Raw genomic sequence first — 22,569 nt, forward strand, 5'->3', positions numbered from 1 at the left:
CTGGATTTTACTCTATTAGTAAAGATGGTTGTGTGCATCGCTCGATACAAAGGCCCGGGGTAATCCTTCTTTTCGAAAAAAACCTAAGAACTGACATCCTTCTTCATCCGGTGTGGGAAGCAGAATTATGCTCAACCGGCAAGAGGTCATTTTCTGAAGATGTTGGTTCTCTTTCAACATCTCAATACATGAACATGAGCCTTGCTTTGGTACACCCCCTCACAAAACACATAAAGAGCAATTTAGACCTTTGACAAAGGTATAGGTACGTTTGAGGAGTAGGTACGCCAACTCCATCCCGAGCTCGGCCCATCTAGATTTTTCGTTTTATTTTCTAAAAGCTTAGAAAAATATTATGGAATAGGATTTGAACTTGAAACGAATTGGTTTATTTCCAACCGCAGCAACCGCCTCTGGCAACTTTCTTGTTGTGCATGGTTCTACTTCTTCATCTACTAGTTGTGTACATTTTTGGTTCTGGCTCTGGAAGGTTTTCTGGGTGATTTTCCTTTAGTTTTTTTCATGCACAATTTTTCCACGGTTTTCTCTTTCCATTTCCTTTTTCGGCTTATTTTTCCTTTTTATTTTTCACAAACTTTCTTTTGTATTGGTAAACTTTTTAAAAATTCATGAAACATTGTTTTTCGAAATTTGTGACATTTTCCAAAGTTGTGAACTGTTTTCAAAATTATGACTTTTTTAACATTTTAACTCGTGAACAATTTTTAGATTCGTAACATTTCTAAACTTGTGAACTTTTTCAAACCAATAAACTTTTCCAAATACATGATCTTCTTGAAATTTGAATCCCAAAAAATTTCAAAGTCACGAACTTTCTCCAAATTCATGAAATTTTCAAAATTAACTCGTGAACAATTTCCATATTTGTGAACTCTTTTTCAAACTGATGAACTTTTTTACAAATTCATGACCTAACGGCCGACGCAAACAAGCGTGCGAAACTTGCAAGCAGGCACAATATTTAGCCGCGGCCCACTAGCATGCGCACGAGCGCTGGCTTCTAAACGATGCTTGAAGCACTGACTAGGAGCTCCCCAAATAGGCGGTGCCAGGCATAGGAATAGTGGTTATCTGTTGCATTTCGCAACAAAAAAAAAGGTAGTTATTTGTTGCTGATTCTTGGATGAACATCGTGATTGGGCATCATGGATGTTTAGATTCACCTACAGATGAATCCAAGCTAATATGCAGAATGAATAGAAAGGGAAAAATACCCAAATATTTTCTGAAAAGTGTATGAACAAAAACAAGATTAGTCATGCAAGGATCTTTTTTAAAAATCATAGAATTTCTTAAAACAATAAATTTTAAATACACAAACATTTCCTGAAAATACATCAACACTTTCTAAAACACTATGTTTTTTAAACAAAAAATATGCTTTTAAAACGTATGGGATTTTTACAAATATGTGAACATTTTTAACACTTAAAAAAAACATGAATTAGTATTGTTCAAATCACCTTTCACACATTTCTCCTACAATATATTAAATGGAAAAGGAACAGGGAAACCTTTATGGCCCGGCCCATGTACCATTCTTCGCTTAAGGTGGAGTAGGAGCACTGACCTAAATGCAAAGTGGAGGATCCGTTGGTTCTTTACTTCAAGTTTTTCTCTTTTGCTGGGTAGTAGGAGTTTAGTCGAAGTTTGTAGTGTTACAATCAAGAGGCACATGTTCCTTAAGACACGAGGGGCTATGGTTAAGCCACTCTGCCACTCTACCATGAAAAAATATTAAATTATTTCGACAAGAGTTCACAAAAAGGTAGGAAACTAGAGATACGCACAAGAGAGTACCACGAGGACTACAAGGCTGGTAACGGATTCAGATATCTAAAATCAACATGAAGGGAAGAATTATTGGTGTACCCTAACATTTAAGCATAGTAAAGAGAAAAATATTGGTACCGGTGTCAAATATCTTTAGATTGTTGCACCCTAACTTTATTCTTATCCTAAAAACAGAACATTTTACAAAAGGGAATAGAATCGATCCACGCACAATTGCTAGTTTTCAAAACACTCGGCCAGTTACTTCTAATCTGTTACATTACAATTTATAAACACATATGATGGAAGAAATAAACAATGGTACAAGAAAAGCCCAGGTTCAACTATTGCCTCCACATTGTTGTCATCCGCCAACTATAGCTTTTGGCCCAGGAAAAGAACACAATATATATTGCTGCAGATCCTCGGATGTTTAGGCCATCGCCTACCCGATGAATCCAAGCCGATGGAGGATGAACGCCAAGATCAGCATGACAATAGCAAAGATGAAGCCTTTTGTACCTAGGAGCCAGTCCTTCGTCTTCTTTGCTGCTTCGACTCCTCGCTGCGCTCTGCTGATCCATTTCATCATTCTCTCTAAATCTCGTGAAGAGAATGAAGACATAGCCTGTTGAGCATTGGCAGCATCCTCCTTGGACAAGTTGATGCCGAGCAGCCCACTCATGTTTGCCATCTCATCGGGACTCATGTTCTCCAGATGTAAACATCTCCCACATAGCAGGGTCCGTCATACCAACCATGCCAGCCGGTGAAATTCCTGGCATACTGGAACCAAAATCTGGAGCAACAGGGATTGTTCCGCTTGATGAAGAAGCAACCTGAGACATATTTACCAAGCTTTCTAAAGAGTCAGATTGTACTGAGTTTCGTGCTCCGTCATGTGGTTGTGAAGCAGTATACTCAGTAGTAGTAGTAGTAGTAGTAGTAGTAGTAGTAGTAGTAGTAGTAGTAGTAGTAGTAGACAGATGAGAACTAATATCTTCTTCTACAACTTCTTCAGTGACAACTCCCTTTGGCAGGTTTGCTGCTCCCCCTTGGGTTTCAAGTATTTCTTGCGCCTCTCTCAGAACTTGAGCGACAGTTTCGTCCTCCAGAGACATCTCATGGGCTTTACTCAGGTCAGCAACAGCAGCCTGGAGGTTTCCCAGCGCTTTGTACGCCTGACCCCTTCGGTAGTACGCCTTGGCAGTGCCCGAGTCATAGCTCAAAATCTCCGAGCCTTCATTGACGCACTCCTCGAACTCGCCTAGTTTCAGGTAACAAGCCATCAGATTAACGCTGCACTGCACACTACCACACTGAGCCCCTAGGCCGATGGCCCAGGCCGTCGGCATAGCCCTGATACCCGTCGGCATAAGTCTATGCCGACGGCCCTCGTCGGCATAGGGCCGTCGGCAACATATGCGTCAGCGTACCCCAGGTCCCCGTCGGCATAGGAAGGCCGTCGGTATAGATGCCTATGCCGACGGCGTCCGTACATCTATGCCGACGGCCCTGGCCGTCTGCAACACTCCGCGCCTAACGGTGATTGCCGTTGCCACCGTCAAGTGCTGCCCATACAAGAGACGCCATGTGGCAGGGATATGCCGACGGCTTAGCCGTAGGCATAGCTTCAAACCTATGCCTATGGCATAGCCGTAGGCATAGCCCTGCCACGTGGCGCACTCTAGTAGCTCCTGGTGCAGGGCTATGCCGACGGCTGATGCAAAACTATGCCGACGGCTTTGCCGTAGGCACACACGCCACATGGCAGCTGCTGGTATCACGAGAGCCATCTATGCCTACGGCATTGCCGTCGCCATACTTGCTCACCAGAACCAAAAAAAAAGATTAGCCAAAAAGGCTAGCTATTTACAAATGCTTATACAGACATGATTCAACAACCATGGATTTGCAAACACAGACCATAGAATATTTTTTATGTACATAACATTCCCATTCTAAGACTCCACAGCAGCATGAGAGGAGGTCGAGGGGCGGTGGTGGGGGAGACAAGGCTGCAACGATGGAGGTGGCATACAGTCAGTATAACAAACCGAAGATCCTACATATGAGGATGAATATGTAATCTACACACTGAATTTACCAAAAGAAACCCGCCTAGAACAGGGGCATCCAACTAAAAAGGCAGAAAAGTATTGCCTTTCATGAAGATGCTCCAGTTTTGGTTGTATCTATCAAGCATGAGTTGTTCAAGGCAAGCTCCAAAGAGAAAGAAATTGAGCTCCAAAGAGAAAGAAATTGGTCTCTGATTGTGACTGATGATACTTACTCATATAAATTTTCAGTCAAAGTAAAACCAAAAAATTGATGCATATAAACTGAACCAGAGTGTGGTGCTGCTGATTCATATGTATATACAGAAGATGCAAGTGTCATTGAGTTGGTTTTAGTCAAAGTAAAAACAAATGGACACATAGAAAACTAAACGAAGGTGGTGTTGATTCATGTGCATGTACAGATTGAGGTGCCATCCAGTTGGTTTCAGTCAAAGTTCAACCAAAAATATTGACACATACAAACTGAAGAGAAGTGTGGTGCTGATTCATATGTATATACAGGAGATGCAAGTGCCACCAAGATAGATAGTTTCAGTCAAAGTAAAAAAACAATTGGACACATACAAACTGAAGCAAACCGTCATGCTTTTTCATGTGTACATACAAAAGATGCAAGTGGTATCCAGAATTTGGATATAGGTAGTACGCTCATGTGGTGAATTTTGTGAATCTATACTCTGCATCTACCAAAAGGACCTCTCCCCTCACATGCAAATATAATTCAGTCCAATGGCTTTCTTCTCCCCTCACATGCATAAGACAAGAGCAGACCATCTAAACAGGCGGATCAGACCTTCACCATGGGAGGGAGGCGAGTGCTACCTGTTGCCATGCCGTCGTCGAGATCGGGTGGTCCTCCTCCTCGAGCAAGACAAGGTTGTTCCTCCCCTACACTCCAATGGCCATCTTCTCCAAGGACATCTACAAGGGCAGAACACACCATTGATGCAAGTGCCACCAAGATAGTTTCAGTCAAAGTTAAAGCAAATGTAAACATGCAAACTGAACCAAACCGAGGTGCATATTCATATGTGTGTGTGTGTAGAGATGCAAGTGCCATCTGAATTTTGGGGAACCAAAGCGTGGTTGTTGTTGTTGCTAATCGAGGAGCAAGTTGTTTTAGCAACAGCACATACTAGTAATTAGCTAGGACCATTATTATTGCACAACCATTCGAGGACGGTCGCAGACACATCAACTCACAAGGCTCTACTGGAGAAACAAAATAATAGGATATGTGATGCTATCAATCTTAGCACAAGAAGAAAAAAAGCACAGCCACTCCGATAGAATGGATGGATGCATCATGCACAATCATCGGTTCCATCATTGCAGCACTAGTTGAGCAACAAATCAAAAATAACAGTAGTTCCATTGGTTCAGCCAACAAGTTAACAAAAGTTTACTTCCCACTCCTAATTTTGCAACTTGTCATAATAAAGAAAACAGAGCTCGACATCACAGCAACAAATAAATAATGACCCGCTGTACTACATATATCTGTAAAGGACTTCTTGAGAGATGATATTATTACCAATGAAGAAAAATTAAGATCAAGGCTCCAGTACATCAGCGGTACCTACCTGTGCATCAAAGAAGAGATGGATAATCAATTTTATGTAGGTAATACCAAATAAAGGATCAAATTTAAGTTCATTCAAATTAATGCATATGTGGGTTGGCAGAAACAAAAAAAGAATATATATAAATAGATCTACAGATATGAACAAAATGGCAAATGTGAAAGAAAATAGCGCAGATAAAATGTTGATTGTTTTGGAAGATCCAAAGGTACATATGATCAATTAATCATACCTGGGAATCTGAACATATTAATGCGAAATAATAACTGACTATAGCAAATGAAATTGAGATAGAAAAAATTGCTACCTAGAGTCCTTGACTCAACCGAGAGATCTATGGGAACCAAAATTTTACATGCAATTTATCCATGTTCAGGTAATACAAAATATGCAGAGTAATTAAATTGTGTAGTAGCTAGCCCATATATAAAACTAAAGGTAGAAACTGGAGTAATGAAACATATCTGGATTGATGTGCAAATGCTATAGCGACTTACATGCTTGGATTCAATAATTATGAAGCAGATTAGTGTGATGCATATGCATGTTCGTGAGAACAGATCCAGGGGAAACAACAAAGTAACCTGCACTTCCTCTAATTTATTAATCACATGCTCTTTGACTAACCATCCAAAAAATATAGATCAAGGATGATACTGCCAGCCACCTGCGGGGAGTAAGAATGAGTAGTTTCTGCTAATTAGAGGACAAACTAAAAAAAAGCTAACTAGAGATTTGCTCTCTCTCTGTGTGTACGTTGTGCTCTGGCCGGTGGGGGAATGATAAAAAAAGCAACTACTGCTATGTATGTTAGCTTGTCCATCAGGATAGATCAAACTAGCTACCGGTGAAGGATATATCTAGCTTCGTGACTTAAGAGAACCACAGCTAGGTTGCGTCGGCAAGGAGTGGGTTTGGCTCAGCGTTGCGTCGACTTTCATCACCTTCTACTCCACCTCGCTCATCATCTCCGTTCGAGTTGTAGCAGCAAAATTAACCAATCCCTATTGGTACTATCTAACTAAAGAACCAGGATTCTAAACTCATCTTCTCTCTCTTTTTGGTACTAACTAGACAAATAAATAAATAAAGGACTTGTTCATACAAATCCCTCTAGAATTCCTTCACACAAGAGGATTTGCATCACATATTCCTCTACTTAGCAGCAGCAGTAGTGAGCAGAGGAAGGAGGCGGAGGAGATGGAGGTGCTACCTGCCGAGGTGGGTCGTCGTGGCCGTGCTTGAGCTAGACAGCCCGCCTCCTCGAGCAGGACAGGGCCGCCAGCTAGGTGCGCCAGTAGGAAGGACGACGCCCTCCTGCCGTCGTCGTCGTCCAGACCGCGCCAAGGTGACCTGCAGCAAGGGAAGGAAAGGAGAAGGTGAGGTGGGGAGGGTGGATCTGGGCGAGGAAAGAGGGGAAGGACGTACCTGCAACACACCGGTAATGGATTCGTCGAGCTCTGGCCTCGCCGTCGCCGGATGTGGCTGATCCTGGCGATGTTGGGGGTGGCGGCCGAAACCCTAGCTAGCCACGGGGACAGTGGAGGGCGGGAGCGCCGATTCTGGACGGAGGGGGAGGTGGAGCGGACCTAGGGGAGCTCGGGGGCGTGCTGCGCGCCGCCGGAGCTCGCCGGAACTGGGCGGCGTGGGTGGTGGCGGCGGCGAGGGAGAGAGGCTCGTGGGGGAGAGAGGAGTCGCGAGAGACAGAGGTTCGTGCGGAGAGAGCGAGGTAGGGGTTGGGTGGGCTCTTTTTTCTTTTTCTTTTTTTTTCTCCTTTTCTCTAGATGGATGGATGGATGGTCGTGGGGTGGATAGCTAGATGGATAGATGGATGGATATGTGCCACGTCATCGATCCGTGGCACAAAGTTTCCACCAATAGAAACGAAGCTCATACAATTGTGTTTTCCCTTTTGTTTTTCTTCTAATTTTTTCTACCCTCTTGCACCGACCGTCGATGATCCGTGAGGGGAGAGGAGGGCGGCGAAGAGGAGATGGTCTGGTGAGGTGGGGAGGGAATGGATCGGGGAATGGTGCGTTCGGTATGATGACTATGAGTCCGGACGGGGACCTACGCACAGTCGCACGGAACATCTCTTTGGCTTTCCCCGTCACCGTCGACGATGACACGTGCGACGTCCCTCACCATCGAACGACGACACCAAAGGAGGGACAGGCCCACCACCGGGGGGCGAATGTACCTCGGCGGCTTCCGGATCTAGCTGTTAAAATCGACCAAAAGTCATACGATGCCGGAAATCCTCGGGACCTGGCATGGTGTCGTCATATGGACCTTGTAGGCTGTTATGAAAGTTTTAGCGCGTTTCGTAGAAGTCTGACCGGAGGTCGCTTGTAAACTGCACCATCTCCGAGGTAGTATCTGGCTATCGAGAGAGAACACGTCCAGTTTATGAAGGAAGTGTGTTGCCCCTTGCTCCATTGACCTCGAAACTGCTCGTGCTCTCAAAGGGGGCAATTGCATGACACGTGTCAGTACATGGCAATTTTCGGGCCCGTCTGCAATATTTGAGACATTTACTGCATCCGTAGGGTTTCAATGCGGGAATTGCATATCTGCATGGCGGCCACCTGAAATGATGTCCAGAAGTGGTTTGTCAAATCATATATGATGTCTTTGCGGTATGTGTAGGCCTAGTGCAACCCAAGGAGGGGCATGCTGTTGGAAATATGCCCTAGAGGCAATAATAAATGGTTATTATTATATTTCTTTGTTCATGGTAATTGTCTATTGTTCATGCTATAATTGTGTTATCCGAAAATCGTAATACATGTGTGAATACATAGACCACAACGTGTCCCTAGTAAGCCTCTAGTTGACTAGCTCGTTGATCAACAGATAGTCATGGTTTCCTGACTATGGACATTGGATGTCATTGATAACGGGATCACATCATTAGGAGAATGATGTGATGGACAAGACCCAATCCTAAGCATAGCATAAAAGATCGTGTAGTTTCGTTTGCTAGAGCTTTTCCAATGTCAAGTATCTTTTCCTTAGACCATGAGATCGTGCAACTCCCGGATACCGTAGGAGTGCTTTGGGTGCACCAAACGTCACAACGTAACTGGGTGACTATAAAGGTACACTACGGGTATCTCTGAAAGTGTCTGTTGGGTTGGCACGGATCGAGACTGGGATTTGTCACTCCGTGTGACGGAGAGGTATCTCTGGGCCCACTCGGTAATGCATCATCATAATGAGCTCAATGTGACTAAGGAGTTAGTCTCGGGATCATGCATTACGGTACGAGTAAAGAGACTTGCCGGTAACGAGATTGAACAAGGTATTGGGATACCGATGATCGAATCTCGGGCAAGTAACATACCGATTGACAAAGGGAATTGCATACGGGATTGATTGAATCCTCGACATCGTGGTTCATCCGATGAGATCATCGTGGAACATGTGGGAGCCAACATGGGTATCCAGATCCCGCTGTTGGTTATTGACCGGAGAGGCGTCTCGGTCATGTCTGCATGTCTCCCGAACCCGTAGGGTCTACACACTTAAGGTTCGGTGACGCTAGGGTTGTAGAGATATGAGTATGCGGAAACCCAAAAGTTGTTCGGAGTCCCGGATGAGATCCCGGACGTCACGAGGAGTTCTGGAATGGTCCGGAGGTGAAGAATTATATATAGGAAGTCAAGTTTCGGCCACCGGGAAAGTTTCGGGGGTTATCGGTATTGTACCGGGACCACCGGAAGGGTCCCGGGGGTCCATCGGGTGGGGCCACCTATCCCGGAGGGCCCCATGGGCTGAAGTGGGAGGGCAACCAGCCCTTAGTGGGCTGGGGCGCCCCCATGGGCCTCCCCCCTGCGCCTAGGGTTAGAAACCCTAGGGTGGGGGGGGCGCCCCACTTGCCTTGGGGGGCAAGTATCCCCCCTGGCCGCCGCCCCCCATCCAGATGGGCTCCTGGCCGGCGCCCCCCCTCCCAGGGGGCCTATATAAAGGGGGGAGGGAGGGCAGTAACATTACAGCCTTGGGCGCCTCCCTCCTCCCCTGCTACACCTCTCCCTCTCGCAGAAGCTCGGCGAAGCCCTGCCGAGACCCGCTACATCCACCACCACGCCGTCGTGCTGCTGGATCTCCATCAACCTCTCCTTCCCCCTTGCTGGATCAAGAAGGAGGAGACGTCGCTGCACCGTACGTGTGTTGAACGCGGAGGTGCCGTCCGTTCGGCACTCGGTCATCGGTGATTTGAATCACGGCGAGTACGACTCCGTCATCCACGTTCATTGGAACGCTTCCGCTCGCGATCTACAAGGGTATGTAGATGCACTCCTTTCCCCTCGTTGCTAGTATACTCCATAGATGGATCTTGGTGAGCGTAGGAAAATTTTAAAATTCTGCTACGATCCCCAACACATGCCCCACCACCGGGAGGCGAATGTACCTCCGCGGCATGCCGGATCCAGCTGTTAAAATCGACCAAAAATCATACGATGCCGGAAATCCTCGGGACCTGGCACGGTGTCATCGTATGGCCCTTGTAGGGTATGGTGAAAGTTTTAGCACGTTTCGCAGAAGCCTGACCGGAGATCGCTTGAAACTGCACCATCTCGGAGGTAGTATCTAGCTATCGAGAGAGAACGTGTCTGGTTTGTGAAGGAAGTGCGTTGCCCGTTGCTCCATTGACCTCGAAACTTCTCGTGCTCTCAAAGGGGGCCATTGGATGACACGTGCCAGTACATGGCATTTTTCGGGCCCGCCTGCAATATTTGACACATTTACTGCATCCGTAGGGTTTAAACGCGAGAAATTGCAGATCTGCACGGCAGCCACCTAAAATGATGTCCAGAAGTGGTTTGTCAAATCATATATGATGTCTTTGCAGTATGTGTAGGCCTAGTGCAACAAAAGGAGGGGCAGGTCCCACCACCGTAGGGTGAATGTACCTCGGCAGCATGCCGGATCTAGCCGTTAAAATCCACGGGAAATCATATGATGCCGGAAATCCTCGGGACCTGGCATGGTGTAGTCATATGGCCCTTGTAGGGTGTGGTAAAAGTTTGAGCATGTTTCACAGAAGCCTGACCAGAGACCGCTTGTAAACTACACCATCTCCAAGGTAGTATCTAGTTATCGAGAGAGAACGTGTCCGGTTTTGTGAAGGAAGTGTGCTGCCCGTTAATCCGTTGGCTATTTCAACCCTCCATCACGCTTGTATACATATATTAAGACACAATGCAAGTTTTGGTGGCATTGCTACCCCCGAAGGCCCCCAACCGGCCTTACCCTAGCCCCGTTGACCCAGAGATCTAGGCCTTTGACTTTCACTGGACGCCCTTTGATAAACGGACTTTTCCACCTGGTTGTGATAGATCAGCCCATAGGAACATTTCAGAACAAGGTCTGGGCCCAACCCACCATCGGATCCCCCTCGTGTCGACCCGGCGCGGCCGTTTCCCCCCTCCAAGTGCCGACGGTAGCGCCTTCCGTGAAGGGGGTCACACTCCAGAGCTGCATGACGGGTGTTTGCACCCGACACCACACTTCTAGACATGTAAGAGGATCCAATGCAAGATTTGTGGCATAGCTAGCCCCCGAAGGCCCCTGACCACACTCATAGACACGCGAAGAACAATCCGTAGTGGGGGATTTTTTTTCACATACTCTTGCATCTTTAAAAAATATAAGAAATTGCCACACCTATTATATCACATGTGCCTACACTGTGTAAAAATTTCATGAATTGATCACACTCCGAGTGTTTAGAAATATTTCATGCAACGCCAAAACCGCAGAGGGATTACTTCGATTTCATTGCCATCCGTTCGGGGGGGGGGGGGGCTCACACCGGAGCCGCGTATTGCCTCTTCATACATGCCACCACACCTTAAGACGTGTATGAGGACCCGGGGCAATGCTCTGGTGGCATTGCTACCCCCGAAAGGCCCCGACCGGCGTAACCCTGGACCACTTGACTCGGAGATCTACGCCTTTGACTTTCGCCGGACGGGATTTGACCAACGGACGTTTTCACCTGGTTGTTATAGGTCAGCCCATTCTGATAAAAAAAACATATAAAATTTGTCAAAATTGATCCAAGCATCAATTACTTATGCTTTTAACAAAGTACAAGGACCTATATGCAAAAGTACACGAGGTCACATTTCTAACATACTCAAAAACAAAAACAAACTGGATATTCATAATCTATGGAAAATTCTACCCCGAGTCGACGTATAATTTGTGTATGTTTAACTTTTTAGAAAAGTTAGATTTAAATTATTCAAATTTTAACTTTTAAAAAATAATAATAATTTAAAATAAAAAACTGATGATATCTATGCCTACGGCCATACCGTAGGCATAGTTGTCGGGGCTACCAGGAGGCGCCACGTGGCAGGGCTATGCCTACGGTCTTGCCGTAGGCATAGATGGAAAACTATGCCTACGGCTTTGCCGTCGGCATAGCTCTGCCACGTGGCAGCTCCTAGTAAAAAATAATAATATTTATGCCGACGACCGCCGTTAGGGCCATCGGCATAGATTTGACGGCGTCAACCCACCGTCTGTCCTCGGGCGACTAGGGCCACCTCTATGCCGACGGCCTATCTATGCCTACGGCTGCCGTAGGCATAGATCGATGTATGCCGATGGCCTTACTATGCCTACGGCTGCCGTAGGCATAGATGGGCCGTCGGCATAGCTCCATCTATGCCTACGGCAGCCGTCGGCATAGTTAAGGCCGTAGGCATACAAGGTTATTCTGGTAGTGGCAGCTGCAGAGCGCGCCCGGCCGCCGACAGCACGCTGCTCTTCACGCTATATCCCTGGCGAGCTTGTACTTGGAGGCCATGGAACTGGTTCCCCTGCCGCTTCAGCATCTTGGCGGCGGATATCGCGGACGCCGTCTGAGCGTCGGCTTGCGCCTTCATGGCGGCGAGCTCCTCGGGCTTGGCCTTGGCGATTTTCTCGGTCACCTCGAGCGTCTCCGCTGGCCTTGCGTGGTTCAGGTGCTCGGCGGCTCGCTTGAAGTCGTCAGCCATCATGTTCTTCATGCTCTCGGTTGCGAGCTTCAGCAGGTCCGGGCTGGACATGAGCTGCCGCTGCATCCTGGCGAGGTCGTCGGCGGGTATGCGTCGCATCTGCTCCTCCGCCACCCGCAGCATCTCCGGATTCATCACGGCGATACCGACCGGCAGACCCAAGACGTCGCCGGTGGATGGATCGACGCGAGGACGAAGCAGCGGCCGGGAGCTCGCGGGTTTGGGAATTTGGGACTCGATCGTGTGTGTCTCTCTCTCTCCTTTTTCTTTTCTTTTCTGTCCCTTCTGGTTTGGCGATTAGTTCGTGAGCTCTCGCTGCAATTTATGGATGGGGGTTTGGGAGGGGAGACGAAAACGGAGTCCGACTCCAATCCGAAACCGGAATAACTGTACATACGTACGATGGTATGGGCGCGCCGGACAGCGCCGTCATGTCGGTCGGCGAGAGCCCTTGCTTCGCGAACATGAACATCGGTGCGTGCAGTGCAGTGCATGGTGTTGTTCGATCGCCCTCAAAACGTGCGTGTATGTGCGCCTTCTACGATTGATCCACTTCTTTATTTGGGACTCAAATTTGGGTCATTTCAAAGATGTTAAAAAAATAGATCATGGTGAACGGAGAGTGATAGGGTAGACCAGAAGACTCCATCTCAGAGCATATTGTTTCTCGACATCTCAGAGCTCTGGCTAGCTGAAGGTGAAGTAGCGACATATTTTGAATTCTGTTCTCTGTACATTTCGTCGTTACTGCATTCAGTTTTAGGATAATCATCACACCACTGACTCAATATCTACCTAACCTTTGGTGCTTGCAGTGCAATTGATATGCCAATTGTGTTGTGTTATCTTCCATATGCAAATGAAGACACCATACTGTCAGGTTTCTTTCAAGCTCAGGTGGTGTGGTTCATGTGAAGCATCTGAAATTCATGATTCATTGAAGAAGACATCTGTGTGCGGCTGCAGAGAGTGGTATTCTAGCAGGTAATTTAGGGCACCTTGCAAACAACAAGTACTCCATCCGTAAAGAAATATAATAGCGTTTAGATAAACGTATAGCGTTTAGATAAACGTATTTTTAGTGATCTAAACGCTATTATATTTCTTTACGGAGGGAGTACTAGACAATTTGCAAGACCAACTAGTCAAAAGATAATGGAGAGATGTTTTGGAGCCGTACTATGCCCCTTGGGCTTTGCCTTTCATATATACTAGTACATGATTACAACTTGAGAATCAAGTCAAGATCACATGGGATCAATCTAACAGATTTTACAATCCCTAATATCACGGGTGTGATCGCTACTTGATCATATGCCGGTTAAACAAGGCACAAGATATTTACGTTAACATTCCCCCTCAATCTCAACCAGCCACAAGGTTGAGATTGCGTCGTAATTTGTCCAACATGACCTTTGTCGCAGGTTTAGTGAAAGCATCCGCCACTTGATCACCAGAGGACACAAACCGGACATCCAGTGCTCCTTGTGCTACCTTTTCTCTAACAAAGTGAAAATCCACCTCTATGTGCTTCGTCCTAGCATGGAATACTGGATTTGTAGTGAGGTATGTGGCACCCAAATTATCACACCATAGGATTGGTGGACGAGACTGATGGACGCCCAATTCTCTAAGTACAGACTGTACCCAAGCCACTTCAGCTGCACCATTTGCAAGAGCCTTATATTCTGCCTCGGTACTTGAACGTGATACTGTTGGTTGCTTCCGAGCGCTCCATGATATCAGGTTAGATCCAAGAAAGACCACAAAACCTCCCGTAGAGCGTCTATCATCGGCACAACCTGCCCAATCAGCATCAGTGAAGACACTCAAAAGTGTGGAACTTGATCGACGAATCTGAAGTCCTGTGGCTATAGTACCCTTGATGTATCTCAATATGCGCTTGACAGCCTCCCAATGCACATCAGTAGGTTTGGACAAATATTGACAGACTTTGTTTAAGCAAAAGAAATATCAGGCCGAGTGAGCGTAAGATACTGCAAACCTCCAACCATACTGCGGTAACTGAAAGCATCATCATTAGTAAGAGGAGTGCCAAGATCTGCTGCCAGCTTATCTGTAACTGACATGGGTGTGGAAACCGCCTTGCAATTCTCCATATGTGCTCGGTGAAGAAGATCATCAGCGTACTTGCGCTGCGAGAGCACCATTCCCCCTGAGTTGTAGGTGGCTTCAACCCCAAGAAAGTAACCCAAACGACCAAGATCCTTGATAGGAAAGGACCGAGAGAGGGTGCGAAGTAGACGGTCCACCGCTTGAGAACAGGAGCCAGCAATGACAATATCGTCAACATAAACAATCATGTAAATAACCATAGAATCATGCTGGAAGATGAATAGTGAAGTGTCAGCCTTAGATGAGTGAAAACCGAGCTGTTGCAGCCGGTCACTAAGGCGAGAATACCAAGCTCGTGGTGACTGTTTCAAACCATAGATAGACTTCCGAAGCTTGCACACATGGCGAGGGTAGCTAGGATCCTCAAAACCGGGCGGCTGCTGCATATAAACGTCCTCATCAAGTAGTCCATGAAGAAAAGCATTGCTAACATCAATTTGTCGAAGACACCAGCCCCGTGAAACAGCAAGAGAAAGCACTAGGCGAACAGTTGTTGGTTTTACGACTGGGCTAAAAGTATCAAGATAATCAATGCCATACTGTTGAGTAAATCCACGAGCAACCAGACGAGCCTTATATTTGTCAAGGGAACCATCAGGATGTTGCTTGACTTTGAAAATCCACTTACAGCTAACAATGTTGGTGCCGGAAGGACGCGGGACAAGAGACCACGTCGCTGTGCGCTGTAGGGCAGAAAATTCCTCCTGCATGGCCGTCTTCCAAGCAGGATCAGCAAGGGCCTGCCTATGGGTGGAAGGTGCAGACATGACGACCGCACCGAAACCGCGACGATATGGATTGTACCGAACAGTGCCGTCCTTGGGAATCTTCGGACAAACAATGTTATTCTGGAGACGTGTGCATGCACCCTCCGCTGGAGGAGCCGCCGGCAGTGCCCGAGAAACCGATGGTGATGAAGGAGCGGCTTGCAGCGCCGGAGAGACGCCAGCTGGGGAGCCTGGTGCAGCAGGCGTCTCGGCTGTGTGCACAAGTGCACGGCCAGCAGATGCATCAGACGCTGGTACAGCTCGCTCGGGCGTCCCGAGCATAGACGAAGCTGGCGACGGCGGTTCACTCGGCTGGGCCGAGTCCGGCCCACTCGGTGAAGACGCAGGTGAGTCCAGCAACAGGCGCGTGGCGCCGACCGGTTGGCTGCATGGCGACGAGCCATGCATGTAGTTCGATCGATGGATGTCGATCGTGGCTGCTGGTCGCCTCGTGTCTGTTTCTGCAGGACAAAGTTCAGGAAACAAAAGTGACAGATTATAATTTCGCATATTAGCATCCTGAACTACTGGCTCCGTGGCTGGAAACGGCACTGGTAGATTTAAAGGGGACAAATCAGGACGAACACCGGTGGCGAATGGAAAAATATTCTCATCGAACACAACATCACGGGAGATGTAGATCCGACCGGTGGTTCTATCTAGGCACTTGTATCCTTTGTGGAAGGTACTATAACCAAGAAAAACACATCTTGGATCGAAACTCAAGTTTACGAGAGTTGTATTTGCGAAGACTAGGCCAACATGCGCATCCAAAAATGCGAAGGAACGAATAGTCGGGAGTGACATTGAGGAGGCGCTGCATGGGTGTGATGTTGTGGAGGGTCATACTAGGCATGCGATTAATAAGATAACATGCGGTAAGGAATGCTTCATCCCAGTAGCGAAGTGGAAGGGAGGAATGAGCGAGGAGGGCAAGCCCAGTCTCAACCAAATGACGATGCTTGCGCTCGGCTATACCATTCTGTTGTGAGGTGTGAGGACAAGACACACGATGGGAAATACCAACACGCTGAAAAAATTTATGCAAGCGGTGGTATTCACCACCCCAATCAGATTGGATCGCACGGATTTTTGTATTGAGAAGACGTTCGACATGAGATTGAAAATTATAGAAAACTTGTTCGACATCCGATTTATGTTTAAGAAGGTAAATCCATGTGAAGCGGCTGAAATCATCCACAAAACTAACATAATATTTAAACCCGCCAGATGAAGCAAGGGCAGGCCCCCACACATCGGTATGCACAAGCTCAAGAGGTGTTGTCGAAATACGTGATGAATTATGATATGGCAATTGATGGCTTTTGGCGCGTTGACACGCGTCACAAACAAAAGTCTCATTATTCGACGAACAAGAGAGTTTATTTGACCGAACGACAGACTCAACTACATTATTTGATGGGTGACCCAAACGATGGTGCCAGTGGCTTGAAGAAGAACGAATGCTGAAAAAAGCTTGATGCGATGATGACGATGACCGACGAAACGGTATAGGGTAGAGGCCATTGCGGCTTCTACCGAGAAGAAGCACCTTCCTCGTGAGTTTGTCCTTCACACAAAAGAAAAAACGATGAAATTCCACAAAAACTCGATTGTCCGAAACAAGACGATAAACAGAGAGGAGATGGTTCTGAATTTGTGGGACAATTAAAACATTTTTAAGGACAATGGGATCACGTGAGCCAGAAAGTTGAGTATGACCAATATGAGAAATTTTCAAACCTGCACCGTTTGCAACATGCACTTGGTCCTTCCCACTATAGCGCTCATGCGTCGTTAGACGATCAAGGTCGTTGGTGAGATGGTCGGTGGCACCGGTGTCCAGTAGCCAGTGGTTGTCGACGTGGCCGTGCGTCACCATGTTACCGCCATGGTACTCATCCGCCTGATAAGCGTGGTTGTAGCGTTGGCGACACTGAAGGGCGGAGTGCCCAAAAATACGGCAGATTTGGCACTTAGGACGACGGTTGCCGCCGCCGCCGCCGTTGCGGTTTCCATTGTCGCCACGACCGCCATGGTGCTGGCCGTTCTGGCCGCCATGCTGCTGGCTGCCATGGTTCTGGCCGCCATTGCGGCTGCCATAAGCTCCACCTCCGTTGCGGTTGCCATTACGAGAAGACGAGCCACCTCCATGGCGAACGACGTTGTTCACGGAGGACGAAAAATCGCCACCAGCTGCGGCGTGCTGCTCCTGACGGGCCTCGAAGCTGAGGAGATGCGCGTAGAAGTTGGTGAGGCTGATTGCTCCGTCGAAGATGGTGAGCGAAGCCACCAGGGGGTCGTACTCCTGACCCAAGCCACCCTGGATGTGGCCAATGATCTGTTCATCGGTCAGGGGGTCGCCGACAGCAGCCATGGCGTCGGCGTAGCCCGTCATCTTGTGGAAGTACTCAGACACGGACATGTCCGTTTTCTTGGTCTGGTTCAGTTGCGTGCGAAGCTGATGAACAGCAGCCCTATTCTGCGCAGCGAACATGGCGCAGAGGGCAGTCCATGCGGCGGCCGAGGAGGTCACGCGCGTCATCTGACCGAGGACTTCCTCGGTCATGGAGGACAGGAGGGCGCCAAGAACAGCCTGATCGGCCATCCACCAGACTGTGTACGCCGGGTTGGGCACCTGATGTGCCGCATCACCAGTGCCTTCGATGACTGTCTGCGGCGGCCGGGGAAAGGAGCCGTCGAGGTAACCGAAGAGACCTGCACCGGAGAGGTTGGGGACGACCTGCGCTTTCCATAAGTGGAAATTCGCGCGGGTGAGCCGGACAGTGATGAGTCCAGCAAGCGACGGCATGGAGATGGTTGGGGCGGAAGCGATAGAGCCGGCAGCGGCGGAAGTGAGGGCGCCGGCGGTGCTGTTGATGAGGGCGCCGATGGTGCTGGTGGTGAGGGCGGAGGATGTGCCGGTCATTGTTGGAAGACTAGAAAGATCGAAGCTCTGATTACCAAGTCAAAAGATAATGGAGAGATGTTTTGGAGCCGTACTATGCCCCTTGGGCTTTACCTTTCATATATACTAGTACATGCTTACAACTTGAGAATCAAGTCAAGATCACATGGGATCAATCTAACAGATTTTACAATCCCTAATATCACGGGTGTGATCGCTACTTGATCATATGCCGGTTAAACAAGGCACAAGATATTTACGTTAACACAACTGACAATTTCCATCTTCTACCTGAGAGAAGCAAATAACAGGAGCTTCCAGGCAGGAAGAGAAGGAGATGAAAGGGGGATTCCTGCTCTGTTGAAACCATCGCTGGGCAAATGCGGCACCGAGCAGGGGAATATTTCCTCGGATTTCACAAAGGTGGAGGCCACTTCTCTCTGATACATATGAGCTTTGCCTTTTATACTGACTGTTGTGCGACAAGCACTACTTTGCACTAGCATACAATACGCTTAAATTTTTTTAAAGATATTAGGTGGACAATCAGCTCTCTTTCAGTTTAGGCACTGTGGGAGTTTTCAGAAACGATTGCTTGTTCATAACTTTACTACCTTTTTTTTGCGAGAGAACTTTACTAGCTCTGCATTGATATGGGCCCTGGGTATGGTATCTGCAGAATGCTTTAGTAAAATTACTTATATCCAAAGAAAACATGCCATGTCTATAGAACACGCAGTATGCAAGCTAAATTAGTCACTGTCGAAGCTCGAGGAAGGGGACATAATGCCAATGGGCCTCTTCTCTTCGGGCGCAAATTTATATTTTCTCCGACAGAGATTGACATGTCTGTCATAGGGAGAAAAATGGTCAAATGATTCAAAACCGTCCAGTATACCTCATTTATTATTTCGAAAGACCAATCTTGCCTGTCCTCGTGCTGAATCGTAAACGCTATCTCGTTTTTTTTTTTTTTTTTTGAATATTTTTGGTTGCAAAACGGGTGTGGTCTTTGGTCAAGCATATTTCCCATTGTCAATGGTCATTCATCGGATTATTTCCTGGAAACTGCGAAGCATTTGACAGCTCTGTGTGTGGTAGCCTGGTAGTTCGTGTTGACACGCCACCCGGGTTCTGCAAACACCTTGTGCTTTGGCATGTAATTCAGAGTTGACTCCGGTGTCCCTGACTCCCGGCCCTGCACTTCTCCCAGTTTTCTCCCTTGTCAGTATCATCGAGCTCGATCAAGGGCGTTCATCCACATAGTACTAGTTAGCAGCATGGCGGAGCGTCTTGCTGCTGTGCCGGAGTTGAGCACGACCAGCTTCACGGTTCCGTCCCCGCCGCGCGGCTCGTACCGCGATTTGATCCGGAGCGTTGGTGTCTCTGGTGGGCTCGTAAGACCGTCTCCCTACTCCCAGTCTGGCCATAGTGGGTCATCAGGAAACTCCACTGCCTCAAGTTCCTACCTGTCCAACTCCGGCATCTCCTCTCGTTCAGCCTCCGATGCCACAACTGATTTCGGAGCGAACGAGCTCACGGTGATCACTCACCGGATGTTCAGCGATGGGTACATCGAGCGCATGGTCCAAGCATTCGAATCCGGCGGCGACCCGAGCCGTGAGCTAGAGAAGTGGCTATTCGAGCTCGACGTGGAATGGGTTCTCCAAGTACGCGAGGGCCATGGCCCACGGCGGCAGCTCCAGTTCCTTTTCCAGGTCCAGCTCCCATACAAGTCGGCATCGTGGCTTCAAGAATTGGTTGGGAGGTGGATTCTAGCTTTCATCATAATTCTTGTCAGCATAGAAAAGGTGGCCTTCACCGTCCAGGACATGCCGACGGTCGCACGGTTTGGCAAAGCGAGCATCTCGGCGATGCTTGTCTTTGTGGACGCCGTCATCCCAGTTCTCAAGGAGGGCAAGTTACAGGCCATGCTAGACATGTATGCCTGTGTCTCCCGTGCATCATACTACTTTACGACGCTCGTGGGCTCACCAGAAGCACACAGCATTTTCAACGAGATAGACGGCTTGTTGGAGATACGAGGAAACATGCTAAGCGAGGCCATATCCAGCACAATGGAGGAGGTGAGGACACTCATGGAGGACGACGACTCGTGGGCTATTGAGCTCCCGAGAGGAGGAGGCGATGTTCACCGGAATACCCGGTGCATGGTGGATTACGTCGTGTCGATGAAGAAAGCACGCGCATCGACGCTGAACTCTGCACTGAGCCACGACCCCGTGTATCTTGACGGGCTGATAGATGACACGATGGATTATCTGAAGGATCTGCTTCTGAGAAAATCGGAACTGTTCTTGGATCCAAGCCTCAGGTACCTGTTCCTGCTCAACAATTCCTATTTCGTAGCGCAAGTGGTGTCTGGGCCATCGGCTGAATGTGAAAAGTACATGGATAGCCATCTCGATGTTTCTTGGGGAAATGCGGTGTCCAGCCTATACTGCAAACCGAAATCCATTTTTGGTACCACACTGCTCTGCTGTTGGAAGTGGGACAACACCTCTTCAGTAGCTAAATTCCAGTCAGCGTTTCACAAAACGTACCAGGCTCAACGATTCTGGAAGGTCCCAGACCCTCAGCTCCGATGCGCGCTGCGAAAAATCATCACCAAGAGGATCGTTTCAGCTTACCGCAACTACCTGGAGGAGCATCCAGAGCAACAGAAATATGTTATTGACGGAAACAGCAGCCCAGAATGTTTTGAGAAGTTGCTGACAGAGCTATTTGAAGGATGAAAACTGCTTGAGGCATGGACGAGTAACAAAACGTATACGGAGACCGGAATTACTGTTTTGTCGTAGTATTTGGATTTTTTAAAGTAAAGTTATAGTTTGAGTTTGATTTCTTGCTTAAGCGCCAGGTACTTCAAGTGGCCAATCCGTGTGGGTGTGTTAAATGTTTTAAAGAGTAACATGATGTATGATGTGATATTTAAATTTATATACATCAATTGCCAGTATGGAAAGTTCAGTTATCATCTGAAGCTATGTTTGTCCTCCAATGCCTCAGTTTGCTGCTTGCCTGCTTTGTGGATTTTCAATGGTGCACCTGTAAAATGTAGCACGGTTCAGCAGTGATGGGGCCGAACAATGCATGATGCAATGTTCGTGGATTTTGTGGTTTTACCTGTGCGTCCTGTTATTTTGTTTGCTGACTGTCATTTAGTGTTTCTGCACCTTTTCCCCAATGTTTGTACAGTGATTTGATGAACGCATATGGGCTTTTGGCTCTGTTCAAAGTGATTTAGAATTATGTCTGGGTTAGCTAGGTAGCTGAAGGTGAAGAAGCGACAGACTTTGTATTCTGCTCTATGTACATTTGGTTGTTACTACATTCAGTTTTAGGATGATCATCACACTACTGACTCAATGTCTGCCTAACCTCTGGTGCTTGCAGTGCAATTGATATGTCAATTGTGTTGTGTTATCTTCCATAGCCCCATTTGTGCTTGCAGTGCAAATGAAGACACCATATACTGTCAGGTTTCTTTCAAGCTCAGGTGGTGTGGTATCTGGTCGTGTGAAGTATCTGAAATTGATAATTCACCAATGAAGACATCCGTGTGCTGCTGCAGAGAGTGCTATTCTATCAGGTAATTTAGGACACCTTGCAAACATCAATTACTAGACAATTTGCAAGAACAACTGACAGTGTCCATCTTCTACCTGTGAGAAGCAAACAGGAGAGCTTCCAGGCAGGAAGAGAAGGAGATGAAAGGGGGATTCCTGCTCTGCTGAAACCATCGCCCGGCAAATGGGGCACCGAGCAAGGCAACATTTCCTTGGGTTTCACCAAGGTGAAGGCCACTTTCCTCTGACGCATATGAGCTTTGCCTTTTATGCTGACTATTGTTCGACAAGCACTTTTTTGCACTAGCAGTTCTATAGAGATGATATACGGTAGGCTTCAAAACAATTGGAGATATTAGGTGGACAATCAGCTCTCTTTCAGTTGAGGCATCTATGGCAGAGTTTTCAGAAACCATTGCCTGTTCATAACTTTACTACCTCCAATCCAAATTAATTGACCCAGCTTTAGTACAACTTTACTAGAGTAGCACTTCATGGAGGTATGCCGTATGCTAGTTTAATAGTTTTCACTTGGTTGGACTAGGACCTCCATTTGTAGTGTTGGTCTCCGTATACGAAAAGGTAGCCTAGCCAGCTAGCCCGCGGATGGGATTGTAGTTTCAGAGATCTTGTTTTTTACATCACAGATGCTTTCATCATCCAAACACACTTTTTTTTCTACATCAAGCTGCAAGAG

At 47.4% G+C, this 22,569-nt stretch overlaps 1 protein-coding gene, 1 long non-coding RNA gene and 1 pseudogene across 2 annotated transcripts; 1 reads left to right on the forward strand and 2 right to left on the reverse strand.

Annotated features, from left to right (window-relative positions):
- Positions 1 to 1,840: 1,840 nt before the first annotated feature.
- On the reverse strand, positions 1,841 to 12,606 carry LOC109781850 (outer envelope protein 61-like; annotated as a pseudogene).
- Positions 3,641 to 7,203, reverse strand: LOC120969797 (uncharacterized). The gene is made up of 5 exons (XR_005764178.3): positions 6,887 to 7,203; positions 6,672 to 6,811; positions 5,410 to 5,458; positions 4,698 to 4,796; positions 3,641 to 3,812 (listed from the first exon to the last, which is right to left on the reverse strand). It is a non-coding gene; the product is annotated as an uncharacterized lncRNA (long non-coding RNA).
- A 6,692-nt stretch (positions 12,607 to 19,298) lies between the features above and the next one.
- On the forward strand, positions 19,299 to 21,470 carry LOC109781836 (exocyst complex component EXO70A1-like). Its single transcript, XM_020340432.3, has one exon. It carries the CDS (start codon positions 19,563 to 19,565, stop codon positions 21,036 to 21,038), a length of 1,476 nt encoding a protein of 491 aa, XP_020196021.1. The 5' UTR covers positions 19,299 to 19,562; the 3' UTR covers positions 21,039 to 21,470.
- The last annotated feature ends 1,099 nt before the right edge of the window (positions 21,471 to 22,569 follow it).

Source organism: Aegilops tauschii, chromosome 7, assembly GCF_002575655.3.
Source record: "Aegilops tauschii subsp. strangulata cultivar AL8/78 chromosome 7, Aet v6.0, whole genome shotgun sequence".
NCBI lineage: Eukaryota > Viridiplantae > Streptophyta > Magnoliopsida > Poales > Poaceae > Aegilops > Aegilops tauschii.

Coding starts and splice junctions, on each gene's coding strand:
- LOC109781836 (XM_020340432.3), top strand. CDS start 19,563: ATGGCGGAGCGTCTTGCTGCTGTGCCGGAGTTGAGCACGACCAGCTTC.